This window comes from Strongylocentrotus purpuratus, unplaced genomic scaffold (assembly GCF_000002235.5).
Source record: "Strongylocentrotus purpuratus isolate Spur 01 unplaced genomic scaffold, Spur_5.0 spur5_contig_834, whole genome shotgun sequence".
Classification (NCBI taxonomy): Eukaryota; Metazoa; Echinodermata; class Echinoidea; order Camarodonta; family Strongylocentrotidae; genus Strongylocentrotus; species Strongylocentrotus purpuratus.
Genome location: NW_022145540.1, coordinates 99,181 through 117,826, shown reverse-complemented (window position 1 = coordinate 117,826; position 18,646 = coordinate 99,181). Strand labels below are relative to the sequence as shown.

At 34.8% G+C, this 18,646-nt stretch overlaps 1 protein-coding gene across 3 annotated transcripts; it reads right to left on the bottom strand.

Annotated features, from left to right (window-relative positions):
- Positions 1–2,267: 2,267 nt before the first annotated feature.
- Positions 2,268–18,368, bottom strand: LOC755454 (dehydrogenase/reductase SDR family member 1). Of its 3 annotated transcripts, none has more exons than XM_030984664.1 (8): positions 18,298–18,368; positions 13,345–13,490; positions 12,548–12,609; positions 11,840–11,983; positions 10,281–10,360; positions 6,000–6,132; positions 5,266–5,418; positions 2,268–4,765 (listed from the first exon to the last, which is right to left on the bottom strand). In XM_030984664.1, the coding sequence occupies exons 2-8, from the start codon at positions 13,454–13,456 to the stop codon at positions 4,481–4,483; spliced, it is 969 nt and encodes a 322-aa protein (XP_030840524.1). In that variant the 5' UTR covers positions 13,457–13,490; positions 18,298–18,368; the 3' UTR covers positions 2,268–4,480. The 3 variants fall into 3 exon arrangements, with proteins under 3 accessions (XP_030840524.1, XP_030840537.1, XP_030840532.1); XM_030984677.1 differs by lacking the exon at positions 18,298–18,368 and adding an exon at positions 14,257–14,343; XM_030984672.1 differs by lacking the exon at positions 18,298–18,368 and adding an exon at positions 14,189–14,323.
- Positions 18,369–18,646: the final 278 nt, after the last annotated feature.

The window sequence follows — 18,646 nt, the reverse complement described above, 5'->3', positions numbered from 1 at the left end:
ATTAGTGTTTGATTAACTGTACATGAACTTTCAAAAATTCATAACTTCTAACTTTTACTTGTTTGTTTTTAACCTTTCACTGACCTGTTTCAAGTTCATTTTTCTGCTTCTTTTAAACCAACTTAATATCAGGGTGGACTTTTTTTATACAAAACTCACAACAAAGCAGCAAAGAACAGATATAGTATTTTTGTAAATGACAGAATGCGCCATTCCGTCACAACAGGAAAACGTTAAAACTATGTAATTGTACTTTGCGATTACTTAAAGAATTATTAGGCCTATATCTTGCAAGAAAAATGGTCCAAATTAAGAGAAATGAAGAAGAAAAAAACTGAGCCGTATTGGAAATGCATGACTCGCTCGCTTCTGTTTCTCACAGTACGTCTTAATTGCCAAATAAGCGCTTACTCATGTTATAAATATAACGCCTAGTTCTAGACCATATTCTTGTATAATTTGTTTCATATCGCGGCCCGGCTAGCTTTGCATCTAAAGGTAGGCTACTCCTTTTCTAACTGAAGTTATCATATTTTGCATGTACGGAAGAGGGGAATCAAGACATGGAAACGTGATGATATAAGTCAAAGAATGAACGATGCTTCGTATCATTGTTCAGGCTTATTAATATTATAAAAACGGGTCCATATCGAAATAGAACGGACTTATATACATTATAGGCCTAGCTAGTATGTTCAGAAGAGAGTGCATGGATATGCGAACGGCATTATTTTACTGCAAATATCGCGGTCTTGTGTCTACTTAAGACGTAGGGGCCGCCCCCCACCCTGGTTCCTTTGCCCCTGGAAAAATAATGGCTGTAGTGATTAACGGAATAACGAAAATAGGTATACGGCCCCCAGGATACTAATTTTATTCTAATTATTGAAGGGGAAAAAAGACATAAAAGATAAGATGCATATATGCATGCAGCCATCAGTATTTATCCAGTTCTCACACACACATTGGCATATTTAAGAACTCCCCAACCTGACTCTTCAACATAATATACGCTGACAATTTGGTCAAGCTGGCATGCATGTCAACATGAAATGATGCCGCAACTGCATTACTACAGGAATATTCAAGAGACCATATTTTTTTTATCAGGCGGATAACAATATATATTTAATAGAATTTCCTTAGAAAGTCATACAATATATCCTCTATTTCTTCCAAAAACCAGAAGAAGAAAAAAAAACTGAATAGAAATAGAGCTCTATGACATCACACAGGGGCGGATCTAGCTTTTTGCTAAGGGGGGGGGGTTTGACCAAAATAATGACGATGCAGAGCATCGTCCACGAGCCGCGAAGCGGCGAGCCGATTTTTTTTGGGGGTGTTTATTTGAACCCCGTAAGTGATGTTTTCCTGGCATCTATTAACACAATGGAGACCATAAAAAGCAGTGCATGATAACGTCTTTTTAAATCAAGTAACAGTTTAATACACAGTTATATCCAGAGTTATCATGTGTTTGGTTAAGTTACCAGATGAGTTGAATATCTTCTCACAATATTTGCACTTGAAAGGGTTTCTCTCCAGCGTGCGTTCTTTTTTCTTTCTTTTTTTCTTTCTTTTTTTCTTTTTTTTCCCTTTTTTTTTTCTTTTTTTTTCTGGGCCGCCCAAGGGGGGGGGGGTTTAAACCCCCTAAACCCCCCCCCCCCGTAGATCCGCGCCTGTCACAGCCCAATGAACCGAGGTAAATTGGAGATTCTCTCTTTCATTACGGCGCCTATACTGATCTTTCAATAAATGTCACTTTCAATAATTTTCTTTCTTCATGCTTGGTCCCAATTTTTTTATTATTCCACGGATAATAAATTAAAACTTTGGATTTTTTTGGGGCTACGGGTCCGAGCCTGGCGACATTTATTCTTCTCCAAGAAATCATGTTCAACAAAGATGTACACAGACGATGATATTAGTGTGCATCTTTCCCAACCCCCTATTTTTCTTCTAGATATCACCCCGTCCCCCAACCGTAACTCTAAATCCGCTCCCTCTTCTAACCCCACCCCCACCTTCCTCTCTCTCTCTCTCTCTTTCACTCTACGTATAACTGTCTCAGCCTCTTTTTCCTTTCTTTCTCTCCCACTGTCCCTCTCTCCTTTTCCAAAGTCACCTAACTTCCATATTCCTTTTAAAAATCTTGGTTAATATTTAAGTCATTCCACTTTGTATATTCATTAAAAGAATTATATGAATGCTAAAATAATTTTTAAAAAACTCTGTATGCAACACAGATTACAATTTGACAAAAAATATGAATCAATATACCTGTATTTCATATATTTGAATAAAATTACAATGTTAAGAATTTAAATCTGATTGTCTAATAAGACACAATTGGCAGCAGAGTCAATCAACTACATTTAAAAAACACTATTATCAATACACTTTAAACAAATGTACAATTATACTGCATAGTGAACCAAAATTATCAATATTGCTATTTGCTTTAGATTTCAAGTTAAGGGCATTGGAAAGTAATTAAAAAATAACAGACTACAAAATATTACATTTAAAAAGGGAAACCAATTGTTTGAAATATATTATAACTTGATTTCAGGCATTGTAGGCCCTGAAATTGAAACACTTTTGTTTTTCCTTTTAGAACAGTGGCCCTGATAATCAGACATAAGAAAAAACTGTGATTATTGCTTAAAAGACTTACATAAGTGAAAATATTCTCAAATTTACGCCTGATCATTTTTCTGTATCCAACGACACAGAGATTAGTGAGTACACTTTAGGTGCAGATGCATACTTCACACACCCACTTGCCATTCATGTACATGTAAAAATATAATAATTAACATTGTGTCAATTGTTACTTTGATATTACAATATATTGTAAATATTTTTTTTAAACTATTCATTATTTTCATTCAAATAATAAACAGTACAAATGTCCATGCACTACGTAGTATACAGAAGCACATAATTTTGATCAGCATTTGTATTAACATGCCATCTAAAGGGAGTCAATTATGTAATTACAAATATCATGAGCAGTATACTACACATCTTGTCCTTACGTCAGGCATACATACAAGTTCCTATACTAAAAGAGGAAGCGCAATCTACACTCTACATTAGTTACGCGAGGCAAGAAATATTACTTATCTTTGTATAGAGAAGAATACATGATTGTTTTGTTAGACATTAAGTATTTGGTATCAATTCAATTTGGCATCTTGACTCACATAAATAAGACAATTTCATCACAAGAAAAAAAAAGGCTGACAAAGAGATTCAATGAATTAAGCCACTGCTGAAATACATGCATGGCCATTATAAAAAGTCATAAGAAGTGACAGCTTAAAATAATAAAAGTAACATTTGTATAGTGCTTAATACAGTGTTTATAGGTGCTTTACAATGTAGTTATCATTACTACGGCCATTGGATTCAATAATTGCTAATCTGCACAGGATAGTGCACATGAATTAACACAAAATATACCAGAGAAGCATTTGGGCATTTGTACAGTTAGTTTTAAGAATATCCCCTTCTTCTTTGGTATAAAACGTACAACAAAATAACAATTTGTTCTCATTACATTTAGGAATGTTTCATAGAGTAAATTACAAATTTGAATAAAAACAAGTAATGATGACCACTTATATTCAAAATCAGAGTGACCACTGTCTATTTCACAAAGCTGTTTTGATGTCAATTATAAGATTAAGACAAATGATGCTGTATTTACTAAACTTTAATCTTATACAGATACATAATTTAGTTTTTTTTGGTTTAAAATATATTCCAAGATAGGGTGATTAATACTTCAAAAACATAAATAATACCTTGTTTAACTCGACCCTCTTTACTCTTACTCTTTTCTGGAAAATACACATGGTTAGTATGCATACAAACCAATTCTATGAAAATGAAGAAGAACAAAACTATCTGTTTGGAGCAAAAAGGGCATTTAACCCATATTCTGTAACACAAATTTAATGCCTTTGTGGCTCCAACAGATGGAAAGATAATTAAGAATGGTTGTAGTAAGAAATAGTAGATTTGAATACATTAGTAAAATGTATACCTGATTATTCGTCATGTCGTTGATTTCAGTCATTTACAGTAATCCATTCTGTATTTAGTGATCTCTACATTATTTGCAGCAATAGCAAAGATTTTTTAACCAAGAATTGCACTAATAATCATTACATAACAACGCACTGGTGATAGAGATGTTTGCATGTACATGTTATCTTTTTACTGCAATAAGAGAGTGGTCAGTTCTTTATTCCTTTTACTTTCTCTATAGATTCAATTCACAAGTTTATTTACAACTTTCAATGTTGTAAGTATGTATAAAGATGACTCAACTTTGGCAGTATTACATAGCAAGCATGTAGGATTTTCCTATCATTGTATAGGAATACGTATAATAAAGAGTTGCACATACTTATATCCGGTCTTTCTTCCTCCATGTTTTTCACGATTAGAAAGAGAAAAATGTGACCGATTAGAATTTGTGAGTAGCAGCGGCCAGTGCCCAGAAGGGAATCTTGATGAAGCCCGGGATCATGGCCCCAACCCAAGTGTGTCCACCCATCAGGGCCAGCGCCTTCAGCTGACGGTAGTTCATCGGCCTGTGGCCGTCGACGTCGGTGAAACCGTACTCCTCCGCAAGCTCCATCGTGAGGAGCACACGGCCCGTCTTCTTCATGACGTCCTTGTCGGCGGCGAGATTGACCACGCACTTGCCAGCGTACTCTGGGCTCTCTCCCATCAAGAAGATGTCCCGTTGCTGCGGGTGTGGGCACAGAGGGATATATCGTTAACACAAACATATTGAGAACCAAGTGATATTGATCATGTGATAATGTACATAGCTCATTCAGGCCCTCTTCCTTTGCCTCCGTTTCAACAATGACAATAGTAATTGTTTATCATTGTATTTTGTTCGTTATACCACTTAGAGACTTTGGGGGTAAGCGATTTATTATTATTTATATTTATTATTGAGAAACTGCTCGTTTTCCACTGATTGACCTCTCTTCTCAAATGTAGGACGAGACATATCAGACTTTTGCATAGGCCCTCCAAACATATCTATTGAAGTCACTAGCATTTACAAGAGGGTCTATCCCTCTACTGCAAAGATGATTCATTTTCAACCATGTCCTAGTCTATGTACATCGAATAAGCTACTACAAACCAACTAGCCTCCTCCCCTTCCCTCCCCCTTCCTCCTCCCCTCCCCCAATATCAAACTATCCAGCACAACATTCCTTTTCAGATTTTTACCTTTGCTTCGTATCCTCCGACTTTAAAGCTCATGTCGGGATCTTTGAACTTTTCCAGGATTTGTTCTGTTTTGACTGCACCAGGCCAGAGTGAGATCGCTGCTACACCATGCTTCTTTAACTCATGAGCGCAATCTGTTGCTAACCTGTCCACCTATAATGCACACATAGAAAAGATCATGCTTGATGAAATGATGTCCTGTCGCATTGAAACCTGTATATAGAGACCACTCAAGGGGGATAAGAAAAAAGTGGTCTTAATAGGCACGTGGTTTTTGTGTACAGTTCTTTTCATACACATTTCAGCGGGTTACACTATTCAAGGAAATCAAAAAAATGCCATGCCATGCTCATCTGCAAGTAACCTGTCTAGTTTTGCCAAGTCAATACCTGATATCAGATCATACCATTTCCCCAATATATTGACATAAAAATTGGGGGAAAGAAGAGTGAGCCATAACATTACCCTGTCATAATCATTCTAGCGCTACCTTCAGACTTAGTTACTTCCTTTTAACAGATGACATCTTCTAATCATTTCTTCCCCCTTCTTTTTTCAGATAACTTCAAATCAAATCAGCCGATTGATAACATTTTCTACATTAAGTGCACATGAATACTGGAGACTGAAGTTGATGGAAACAGATTGAATGAAAATAACTGGGACAAATTTATCACCTGAATATAAATTAATATATTTATTCCAAGATTCTTTTTTTTTAAATGGAAACTTACCGCAGCTTTTCCGACCCCATAGGCGACGTTGAAGAGGTATCTGAGACCACCTCCTGATGAGATATTCACAATGAGACCCTGTTTGGCTGGCACCATTAGTTTGGCTGCATACACTGAACATATGTAGTGATTCCTGTCAATCATAAAGGAAAACAAATAGGGATGATCTTCCTGATAAAAATATCCAAAGATACAATATTGACTTTTAACATGGCATCCCTTATACATGTATGATAACTTGGCTAACCATGTTTGTTTGTTTTTTGATCATAATAGAAAGGCAATTATATATTTTCACTTTTTTTACTATCACTAAAACTGAAAACCACTAAGCTCAAAAGGCTGATGTAGGTACATAGGATAACACACACGAACATAAGTATATTCATATAGATTAATATCTATTATGTAAGGGCATTTCAAGAACAGTTAATCTCATATTATATTGTTCAGTTCAGTTCAGTTCAGTTCAGTTCAGTTCAGTTCATTTATTTCAATCATAAAACCATAACATAATATATATACAAAAGTAACATGAAACAATCATAATCTTATAATATTGGAATTAAGAAATTGGAGACTAAAAAGGAAGTTTGAAAAACTTGTAAATAAAATAGTCCCCTGACATAAATAATAAATAACGAGATTACATGGTTGTATACGTTACGACAATAATAACAATATATAAATAATATACTACACATTATAGATACACACACACACACACACACGCACACACATGCATGGTACATTGCAAGAAAAAGAAAGAGTTAAGGGAAATAAGAAGAGACCAACTGTCTCTTCAATAGAACTTTAAAGGATGATATAGTTGTGCATAGTGTTAGCTTATCAGTTAAATCATTCCAAATCTGGGGACCATTATGTCTAAAAGAGTAAAGCATTAACTGGGTAGAGACCTTTGGATAATGATATTTGATACAGGAACGAGTATTATACGAATGAACAGATTTATTAAGGATAAACATTTGACAAACTCTTTTAGGTACATAATTATTATAAACATTATACATCATAATAGCACTTTGAATTTTATGTATATCATAAATATTGAGTGTTCTTAAGTGAAAAAACAGGGGACAAGAATGAGCTTGATAATGGGAGTTTGTACAAATTCTTAAAGCTTTCTTTTGAAGTTTATGGAGAGGTTCTAGTTTAGTTGTTCCCACACCGGCCCAGGTGATATTACAGTAATGTAAGTAAGGCAAAATTAAACAATTATACAACATAAACAATACTTTTTCAGGCAGAAATACACGTAATTTACAAAGAACACCAATGTTTTTAGATATTTTGTTAGTTATATACAATCGATGATCCTGAAAAGATAAAGTATCATCCAAAAGGATACCAAGAAATTTAACAGAAGAGGACACGTTTAAATTTATATTGTTTATAAATATTTGTACATCATTAATATTGCAAGGATTAGTTTTATTATGAAAATAAAGTACACTTGTTTTGTCATAATTTATAATCAATTCATTAGCATTAAACCATTCAACAACCTTTTCTAATTCTTTATTTACTTCTGACATTAATTTATCAAAATCATTATGAGATGCAATCAGGTTTGTGTCGTCAGCAAATAAGACAAAATGAAAAAAAGATGAAGCAGAACTAAGGTCATTTATGTAAATTAAAAATAGGAGAGGACCCAGCATGGAGCCCTGTGGGACTCCATACTGGATCCTCTCTCTGTCAGAAATAAAGCTGTTGTATGATGTGAATTGAATACGATCACTTAAATAGTCCCTGAACCATTCCCAAGCAATACCGCGTATACCAAAATGTTTTAATTTAGTGAGGAGAATATCATGGTTAATAACATCGAAAGCTTTCGACAAATCAAGAAACAAGCCTAATGTATGCAATTTATTATCTAATTTATTGAGTATGTAATCATGAAGGTCAATTAGAGCATGTCCACATGATGAGTTTTTTCTAAAACCATTTTGAGAAACAGTCAGAAGATTATTAGGTGGTCTGTTATCAACAGACCACCTATTGATTTCGTCAGAATTTTCTTTCTTCTTTATTATTTCTTTATTTTTATTTATTTCTTCACTTTTTTGTGTGTCGGATAACGTAAGATTGGTTATGTCAATTTGATTCAATTTTGGCACAGTCATAGGTCATTATCATGAGACGTGACAGGAACATTTTTAAGGTCATAAGGTTATCGTGACGTCATCCAGGCGCCATTTTGTGAAATCACGTTATCCATCATATCTTCATGATGCATCAGCAAAGGTCATTCATATTCATATCACATATACTTTAGGTCAAGGGTCAACAGGTCATGTCATATAAGGTCACATAAAGGTCATGACGCGCGCGTATGTGCGCCTCAAAATTTAAAATTGCTCAAAATCACTAAACTATTAAACGAGAGTACGAATCAGGTCATTTTAAGCATTTCAAAATTTTCCGTCCGTAAGTGTCCCCGCGCGCGGTGTGCGCGCTCACAGCGCGCGGAAAAGGTCAAATTCAATTTGTTTACATGATTTGGATTCCTCTTAACGTAATTGACAATTTACATTAATTTCAGTCACTCTTCATATTTCATAAGGCCGTAAGCGTGCGTCAAAGTTCAAAATCCGCGCGTACTGCTATGGGCAATATAGTGCAAATTTGATCAAAAACATGCCATTTTAAAAATCGAAATAGCTCTTCAGATAGTCCATCGACCCCCAATTTTTATATCATGGTTGGAAAAAGCATGAGTTGGAGATATGATTTCATACCACCCTGACTCGTACAAAGTGAAACAAAGTCTTAATATTGGCATCTAAACTCCAAAAAATGTATTTTGTTGATGACGTCATTTTTGTCTTTGTTTAATTGAGATTATCTCACGTATCGGTGATCGATTTTCACCCAGATTTTAATATGTTGTAGCTGAGATAATTTTCTATCAGAAATTTGTCATATATTTTCATTTCGATGACGTCATCATAGTAAAATATTTGATTAAAGGCGACAATGCATAATTTGTCATATTTGCGTGTTATGTCTATGGGAGGTCACTTTTTTCAAAACATGAATCTGCATGACAGTGTGTTTTGACCAGTGTCTCGGTTGTTATTCAAAACAGTTTTCAACCAAATCTTAATATGTTGTAGCTGAGACTATATGCTATCTAAATATTTCCTCATTTTTTCAATCAGATGTCAGGATCATGCTCATACTCATCATCGTCATCATCATCATCAATATCATCATGGTCTGAAGATGATAATCATCAACATCATCATGATCATGATCATTATCATCATCATCATTAACATTATCGTTTTTATCATCATATAACATTATCATTATCATCATCATCACCTTTACTATCATGATCATCACCATGTTCATCATGATCATCATTGTTTACATGTCTATATAACTTCTCCCATTCTCAAATCTATCATAAGACTTAGACAGACCACCTTATTCGTCTTCGTGACGAATTAAATTTCTAGTTTTTATTAATATGATTAAAGAGCCTATTATAAATTAATTTCTCCAGTATCTTAGAAAAACAGGGGAGTAATGTTATTGGTCGATAGTTAGAGAATATGTGGGGATCACCTTTTTTAAATATGGGTATGATTTTTCCTACTTTAAAATTCTTGGGAACTTTTCCTGACAAGAAGGAAAGATTACATATAAAAACAATAGGTTTGACAATGAAATGTATAACATGTTTTATAATGAACTGACTTATTCCTTCAAAATCTGTGCTCTTGGTTGAATTGAGCAATTTGACAATATTCAAAACTTCTGTTACATTGGTAGGATGAAAAAATATTGATTTGCTACAAGGATCTCGTAAAAATGAACTAAAATTGCATTTCGGTTTCTGAATATGTTGAGATTTTAGTTTTGTAGCAATACTAGAAAAATAAGAATTAAATTCATTTACAATCAATTGACGATCAGTTAACTTGTCCTTATCTTTAAGAAAATAATTAGGAAAATGGCATTTTCTTCTCTTTCCTAATAAATCATTAATAACTTCCCAAGTTTTAGACATATTATTCCTATTCTTCTGTAATAAATCACAAAAATATTTTTTTCTTACAGACTGTAGGATTAAGTTTGATTTATTTCTAAATTTTTTATATTTACATTCATTGCTGTCGTTTCTTTTCTTACAAAATGTTTCATATAATCTATTGGATGGTTTCCTATACTGGAATTAAATAGATTATTAATTACTTTTTTTTTTATTGATTAACCTATACTAGTCCTCAAGCCACCTGTACTTACCTCAGACCAACATTGTTGATATCATCCCAAATGGTTTCAGGTAGCTCCCAGAATGGGGTATTCACTGCACCCATAAGAGCCTGCAAAGAATATTAAAGGATATGTTAAAATATGCATGTACAAGGTTATATTAACCTCAAGCTAAAGTGTATGTGATACAGAACAATATATGCAATATATGATTTTATAGATCAGAATACTGATAAACAACCCACAACAAATTTGGGTGGAGAAGTAATTTGATGGTAGTGGTGCAGTTTTTCTATTTGAAAGAAGATTACTAAGCAATCCTGTATTTAACTGAATTCACCAGCAGATACAATCTACTTAAATCATGAAGTTTAGTGAAATTTTAGTTTGTGTAGCTGTATCAAGCAAAACCAGAACTTGAGATTACTTTTGAAAATAGGTCTCCCTTACTTAGTACTGTGGCTTTGTATGTTTTCTGTGAAGCAGGTATTACGTTGTTGTGACTAATATCACACAAAAACACTTCTCTAGGTTACGACACAACTGCAGAGCTGCCAACCTCCAGAACAGAAAAACAGTAATCACAAGCCTCAAAATTTTTGGAACAAATCAGTAATTTCCTATGCGGCACTATGAATTAAAAAAAACATGGCACACCAACACCTGCACCTACGCATGCCCACATGATTATCTGAATTTGTTGGTGATTTTACTCACACAAAGTTGCTACATATTGATTTTCATGTCATCACAACACATCAGTTTTCCATGAAAAATTTGCTTCTACTAAGGGAATATTTGATACTTTTCCATCTTTCTCAGCGAGTGTTGAATTGCCGCCATACTGCACAGCACTCGTTACGATAAATCATATTTACGCCCCCCTCCCCCATATTTGTAATCCATAACTTTAGACAACAGTACTGCCATAATGATTGTTAATTTCCGTACCAATTATGGGAAATCCGTACTAGTTGGCAGCCTCTTCATTAACCATTCAGGTGATTTGATTAAAACTTACAACTGATTCATTCTCAGTTTAGGAAGATGGAGAAAAGAACAACAATCCAAAGTACATTCAAAACGAAAAAGAAGGGGTATGAATTGTAAGTTCACTCTTAATAAGGCCCTACATATGAAAATACAATGGTATATTGGTGTAAGAATTTCTGTTATTCTTCATTTCCATATGCAAGAAGATGGAATATTACAAGTGAATAATAATCAGCATTAGGTACTTTTAATAGCCATTCATAACAACATTATCATCACAATTACAAATGTCTCATCATCTCAAATCATTTGACAGGACAAATCAAAAGAAGTCTTTTTTCCTCCTATTTTTTAAATAGCCCTATTCACACAACTCTCATGCTACTTTTATCAATCAAGTTCAGTTCAGTTCAGTTTATTGAATTCTATCTTTAAAAATATTTTTACAAGGTAAAAACATGCAATTTCATGTAAAATATAATACATAAATTGGGATAACATACTGTACATGTGAAATGAATTAATACAAAACAGAATAAGTCACAGCTGTAAAAAAAAGAAAGAAAAAAAAGAAAAGGTTATCTTTGTGGGCTTACAGAAACTGCGGCATATGCATTGTTGACTAGGACATCCAGATGGCCATTCTGTTCCTTCTCGATCCTTTCAAAAAGTGCTTTGATCTGGTCATCTTTGGAATGGTCACACTGGACTGGAACACATTTGCCTCCTCTGTCATCTATCTACAGGAAAGAGAAACACAAAGAGGAATGAATAATAAATGACACAAAAATAGTAAAATCTAAAAAAATATAATATAAAAATAAAAAATGATAATTTTTTTAAATCAAAGGGAAGCCTTAATCAGCTTCAATGCCATTCTTCGTGAGGACCCCAGCAAGTGCCAGGTACACAACAGGGCGGAAAATGAAAAATGTAGATTAATGTCTTGCCAAACGACATTAGTGCTGTGCTGGGATTCATATGTGCCTCCCATCTTATACTTATAGTTTATAAATTCCTGAGAGAACATACATACTGTATAACACGAATCACGTTCAACTGAATTGATTAAGTTCTCTGAAAATACAAGGATAAAGTTAAACACAGGGGTCTTACATCTTATCCTTGTAAGAAAATCACAGCATTTGCTAACCCTAAAATCTGGAGGTCTCTCGGCCAAAATCTCAGCCATGGAATAAAGAAATTTCATAAACTTTTGCTATTTCTGTTTATAAATTCATGTTATGTTAAGCAACTGATTAATAAAAGAGTTCACTTGGTTCTCGGATTGGAGGATTTAATACTTCTCTTGCTGTTTCTTCCAGTGACCCTCCTACTCCATCTTGCTTTGGTTTCAATGTTCTTCCTATAAAATGAATCACAATAGAAACAAATGTTAATTCAGAAGAAATAAAATGTCTATAACGACTGAAGAATTTATGCACAGATGGCCAGAAAAATAATTCTTGAATTAAGATGATGGTTGCTACGATACCATGATCAAAATTGTTTATACTATAAATAATAACCATAATCAAACTATTGCTGGTAATGTCTATGGAAATTAATTAAATCATCGGCCCCATATGGAGCATTTTAACATTTTAGCCTGCAGTAATGATAAATTTATTATGCAGTACAGCTCCTTATGTAGACAACTTTACTGCACCGAATGAGAAGTTGCAATATTTGTCCTCAAATATTTGCAATTCAGCTTTACACCATGTTTGTTTTTCCAGAGAAGTATAAAAGAGAGGTTCTCACATCACAACCATGGCAATAACATCAATAAATCATTTACAAATTTGAAATAGCACAGACGCATTCTAGATCAGAGGAGAATAACCTTTACACTCCTAAAGTAATGATACTTCTAAATTCATTGCCTTATAATGCAAAAGTTACAGGATTCTTACAACAAAAAAATGTTCTTACAATATTATTCAGTATGATTGAATTATTTAAAAACATCATAAGCTAAATTCTCCTGCCATCCACATGTACATGTCCACCACTATACTCATAGGAGTAAATTGCCAGCTGATGTGATTCCCTATAAATAAAAATTCACTCCAAAGTGTTTTTAACACGATGTACTTACCTGTGATGTAGACTGTAGCTCCTGCTTCTCCCAGCTGCAGAGCAATTCCCTTGCCAATACCCCTGGTAGCTCCAGTCACAAGACACACTTTACCAGCTAGTCGACCACTCATCTTGAATGAATCTTATTATCACTTCTAGATAAATCTATAGAAATATACAGAGATAACAAATATTGCTCAATGAGATTTGAATATTCCTGAATGTCTACAACCTGAATGTCTACAACCCGACTATTGCTAATTACGTCAAAAAAGTTAAATCAGGTCATATCGCTGACGAAGCTGAACAGCTGAACATTTTGTAGGTAAAGATTTTGTATTGATATAAAAGATTAACTTTCGATCATACAGACACTATGAATATGACGGACAAAGAAAGCGGACAAAATATACAGTTCCTCAGGTAGACAAAGGAACATCCCTTCACTGCTATTATGTAAAAATGTGTAGAACAGGTGAATATGCATGTGACACCTGTTCTACACATTTTTACATTATAGCAGTGAGGGGATGTTCCTTTGTCTACCTGAGGAACTGTATATTTTGTCCGCTTTCTTTGTCAGTCATGTTTATAGTGAGATTACCAATACAGACAAACTATTGAACTTTCATGATTGGGATTTAAACAAGTTATGAATCATACATTTTCCTTTTAAAAGATGACATTTGAATGAAAATATTCAAATCAAATTAATAACAACAAATAATTTTCTGATTGCTCACAAAATATTACAATAACAGAAGTGTGAAGACAGATCCTTGCCATACTAAATTTCCCTTCCCAGATTGACATCAGATTGATTAATTAAAGACATCTCCATTACAATTATAGCTTTTACATACCAACTACATGCAGTAAAAAAGTACACAACAGCAAGGTGCAATGTGCTACAAAGTACAAACCCACTTGCCTGTAATGTATTCCAATCTCACTGTAATATTCTGGCTGGTAACAAATTTGCACAGGTTGAAGATATATATTGTTGTAGTGCCCTCAACAAATTAAATGCAGCTCAGAAATCATGTTCAATATACTAAGTATTTGACAAAAGATTTACAATAAGCTCATGCCACTTTAATCCCACAGTGTACTTGAGAGTACCAGTAACCAAATGAGAATACAATCAACCTTGAACAAAGTCACCTACGTAATGTTGATAAGACTGATCGCTTGCTGATCAGACAAACAACGACAGATACTTGACTCGTAAAATCATATGGAGACAGATTTATTTGAAACAGATGTGCTTGAGGCAGTCACGTGACCATATTCTGTGTCCTAGGTGACCTACTTGGAGACCAAAGGTCAAATATGTGATTGTGCAGATACTGTATATCACCAACCACACGAGTTATTATCAGCTGGAAGGAAAATGAGAACAGTTTGCAGTGTGAAGCTCTCAATGAAGAACAATTGCTCTGGAGGCAAATACAAAGTGCTATAACCTCTTTCATCCTATCGTTTGATTAATGACGAAGATATATTGCAAAAGAAATATTTAAAATACACAATAGCTTGCAAGCAAGGTCATTTATTCTAGAGATATAATATTTGCATTTACAAGATTTTAACACAAATTAACAACCAATATATTAATTCCAGTTCAATTTTATGAAATTTGATAAAGAAGAATTAATTAAAGCCTTCTTTCATGCACTAAATAAAGTTTAAACAGATAAGGAACATACACAGAACTTGAACTGGATCAAATACTTTGACAAAGATAAGCTGTAGCCTTATCACCAAAGTTCTTTCCTGTACAATGTCAACAATACTAGACTATTTCTAAACATAGGACCTAAGACCTTAAAGGTAAAGACCAGTTTTGGAAACGCCCCCCTCTCAAAAAATGAAATCGAAGCTCTTATTTAATACCAATCATGTGAAAGAATATGTTTTGACTAATACGTGATGATAAAAATATTGCCAGGAAACCGCCTACTAATTGATATATTTGGTAAATTATTATATCTATTCGGACCTGATAGATATTGCGCGCAGGTGTCACGCACGTGTCTGTAGTCCCATATACATCTTTCTGTGTACGGTGCTTGTAACTTTACCAAGACTGGGCCAAATTTCTTATGATTTTGATGATTCCAGAACCTTGCAGTACATCCAAAACCTTTTCTGATCGATTCCACATTTCTTTCACAATGCAATCGCATGACCAGAACTGATATTTACCTTTAATAGGATCCATCATTATCTGCATGCAGCCAGTTAGGCGTTGAAAGTTTTGTGAAAAGAAGTATACACTGTAGTTTTCTCCTCACTACACTGTATTTCTTTCCGCATGTGTACATGTATATGTAAATACATAAATGAAATGTAATGAAAAAAACGATTATACGTTTTGTCTCTCTTTGTCTCTCTCTTTACCTCGTGAGTTTTACCTTCTTGCCAAAGTTCTGTCTGCTTCAATGCGACTCAACATGTGCTCCTAAATTTACCTCTACAGTATCATTCAATTACATACTATGAATTCCTCATTCAGTCATTTATCAATGTAGAAGTGAATCTAATTATCTTCAATAAAATAATTATTGTACCTTATTATGTATTTAATTGAGTCATATCATACTCATCATTTATCAAAGTCAGCATTATCCCTTTTACAAGGAATTACTGACTTTCACACCATGACATTCCCACCTTCTACTTCTTCTTGTCTTGAGCATCTCCTTCTTGGCTTTAGACCAACCTTACTGTGTCGCTGTAATCATATTTCAATCATGCACAAGTTCAATTTCATAAAGTTTCTGGATGGTGATACAATACTGCACTAGTATAAGTAAACAATGTCTCTCTATTGCGTTGGGACAGTCTGTGGTCTGTATGTCCTTTGTGAAATATTTGTATATCACTGTCTATATCTTGAAGACTCTTTTAAGCACATATGATGAAAATTAATGTTAGCTGTATTTGGAATTAGGAAGGAAATTCTTATTCAAAATTGAAAAATTCCCTTTTTTAAGTTCTCTGAAAAACAAAAATCTGACAAAGAATTAAGAATATTTAGATTGTCATCAGTGATCTTGATTTAACAAAATTTATAATTCATACTAGATAGTTCATTGTTAATATGATGTTTCTGCTTCCACTTTGTCTAACTTTTGTAAGGGATGAATTTCATTATCCCTTTATCTGCTCTCATCTTGTGCCCGTTCAACATTTCAAAATCTATTTGGGGGATAGTAATTTAGTATATTTCCATGTTTGTTCATGTTATAAGTCCAGGTCAGGTCAACTGACTCATTGCATGTTTTTCATTTTTTTATTTTTTAAATGAAGAAATGCATCTTGGTCAGATTTGACATTCTTGCCTTGTCTTTCTTATCTTTCTGTTGTTACCCACAATCAAAGGAGTTGATCGTTATCACACATTAAGATGTAGACTACTTTTCTGTCCTGCATTGTCATTGTCCTTCCATGAAATACATAGACCTTACATGTATATTGTACAAGTTTCCTTTAAAAAAGAAATATTTAGAAGGTGATTAGCAAAATTAAGTTGCTGACTCTTAAAACAAATGTGTCAAGACAAGGCTTAAAGAGTCACAGCCAGGTAACAAGATTCAGAGTTTGATCTTGTCTTCTTAAATATTCTGACATTTCTGTAACTAGTAAACTCTTTTTACTAAAACTAAAAGTAAAAGTAGATCTAAGTTAAGTAAGACAAGTGCCACTCCTTTCCTTTCTGGTGGCTGGTGCACACACGTACACCTGTACTCAATTAGTCGATAATAAAGTCAAAGAATCACTGGAAAAGTCAAGTAGGTTAGCGCTGCAACTTACCCAGAAGTTCCAGAACTTTATTAAATACACATCAATCACAGCTGAAATTTATTCAGTCCAAGCCATTGGAGCTGGAGAAGTCTAGCTATAGACTAAGTAGACCGAATTTTCCGTCTCTTTCGTTCGTTAGCCTCTTATGGGGTAGGGTCGGCCGGCTCTCTCTTTAGAGACGGAAACCGTCTATACACATTCCCTTGATAACGCCACGGCCATTTCAGGTCGTAGCGTTTTGCCCCCAAAATCCCCCAAAATGTCATTTTACCTCGTGCATATCCACATGTAAATTAGGCCTAGGCTATAATAAATCAGTTCCACTTACCAACTTGACTGAAATAATCAGTTTAATAGTCCCTTTTTAGGAAATTATGGGTCAAAATCGAAATCCATTTTGAAAATCTTTTTCAACATGGATTTCGATTTTGACCCATAAATTCCTAAAAAGGGACTATTAAACTGATTATTTCAGTCAAGTTGGTAAGTGGAACTGATTTATTGTAGCTTAGGCCCAATTTACAATATAAAATGCACGAGGTAAAATGACATTTTGGGGGATTTTGGGGGCAAAACGCTACGACCTGAAATGGCCGTGGCGTTATCAAGGGAATGTGTATAGACGGTTTCCGTCTCTAAAGAGAGAGCCGGCCGACCCTACCCCAATAAGAGGCTAACGAACGAAAGAGACGGAAAATTCGGTCTATAGACTTAGTTCTGCAAATTCTGCAAATTCTGCAAATTACCCAAAACTTGCATGTCAACAGCAGCTTATTTTTTTTCTTTTTCTATCCATGATAGATAGATAGCTCTATGAGCCCCAGCCACCCCATCCCCCCCCCCCCCCCCCCCCACCGATTTCCTTCCGACACGCGAGATAAAATCATGACTTATGCAATCTAGCAAAAAATGGCACGTCAAGGCATAAGCCCGAGCCCCAACGCTCGAGATCGGGGGAGGTTCACGCGTAGAATCCGTTGGCTGTAATCGGGCTTTGGCTTGGCGCTGGCTCCATACCTTCCACTTTGTCTAAAATCAATATTTTGCGACAAAACACCTCTTTAGAAAGATAGAATGCATCTTCACATCCACAAAATAACTTCATCCAAGCACTTCATAATAACAGCATCGAAATCAAATGAAAGATTCAAGTTAATCTTACCAAAATACCAGAGTTTCATTCAGTGCCTAGTTGCAGAAACAGGTGCTTCAAGTGCGCCCTCTGTTGGTATACTGTACCAGTTATTTCACACCCCCCCCCCCCCACGAATATCTTGGTAACGCATCCCGCAGGATCAAACCTGTATTCATATCAGTGGCGGATCCAGGGGGGGGGGGGGGGCGCAGGTAAAAACACTTAAAGTTTACCTTTATTTGGAGACGGACCCCTCCCCTGGCGCTCAAGGGGGGGGGGGGGTGCGAGATTTTCGTGCTAGTTATGGACTTAAAATAAACCACTTTCATGCACCGGATACTATTTGTTCGGTCCTATGATCATTATCCCCGGATCA

Bases quoted from the DNA above. Each gene is read 5' to 3' on its own strand.
- LOC755454 (XM_030984664.1), bottom strand. From the start codon at position 13,456: ATGAGTGGTCGACTAGCTGGTAAAGTGTGTCTTGTGACTGGAGCTACC. The intron at 12,610-13,344 runs GTAAGTACATCG...TTCATTTTATAG, and splicing joins AGCTACAGTCTACATCACAG to GAAGAACATTGAAACCAAAG. The intron at 4,766-5,265 runs GTAAAAATCTGA...CCACACCCGCAG, and splicing joins TCGGAGGATACGAAGCAAAG to CAACGGGACATCTTCTTGAT.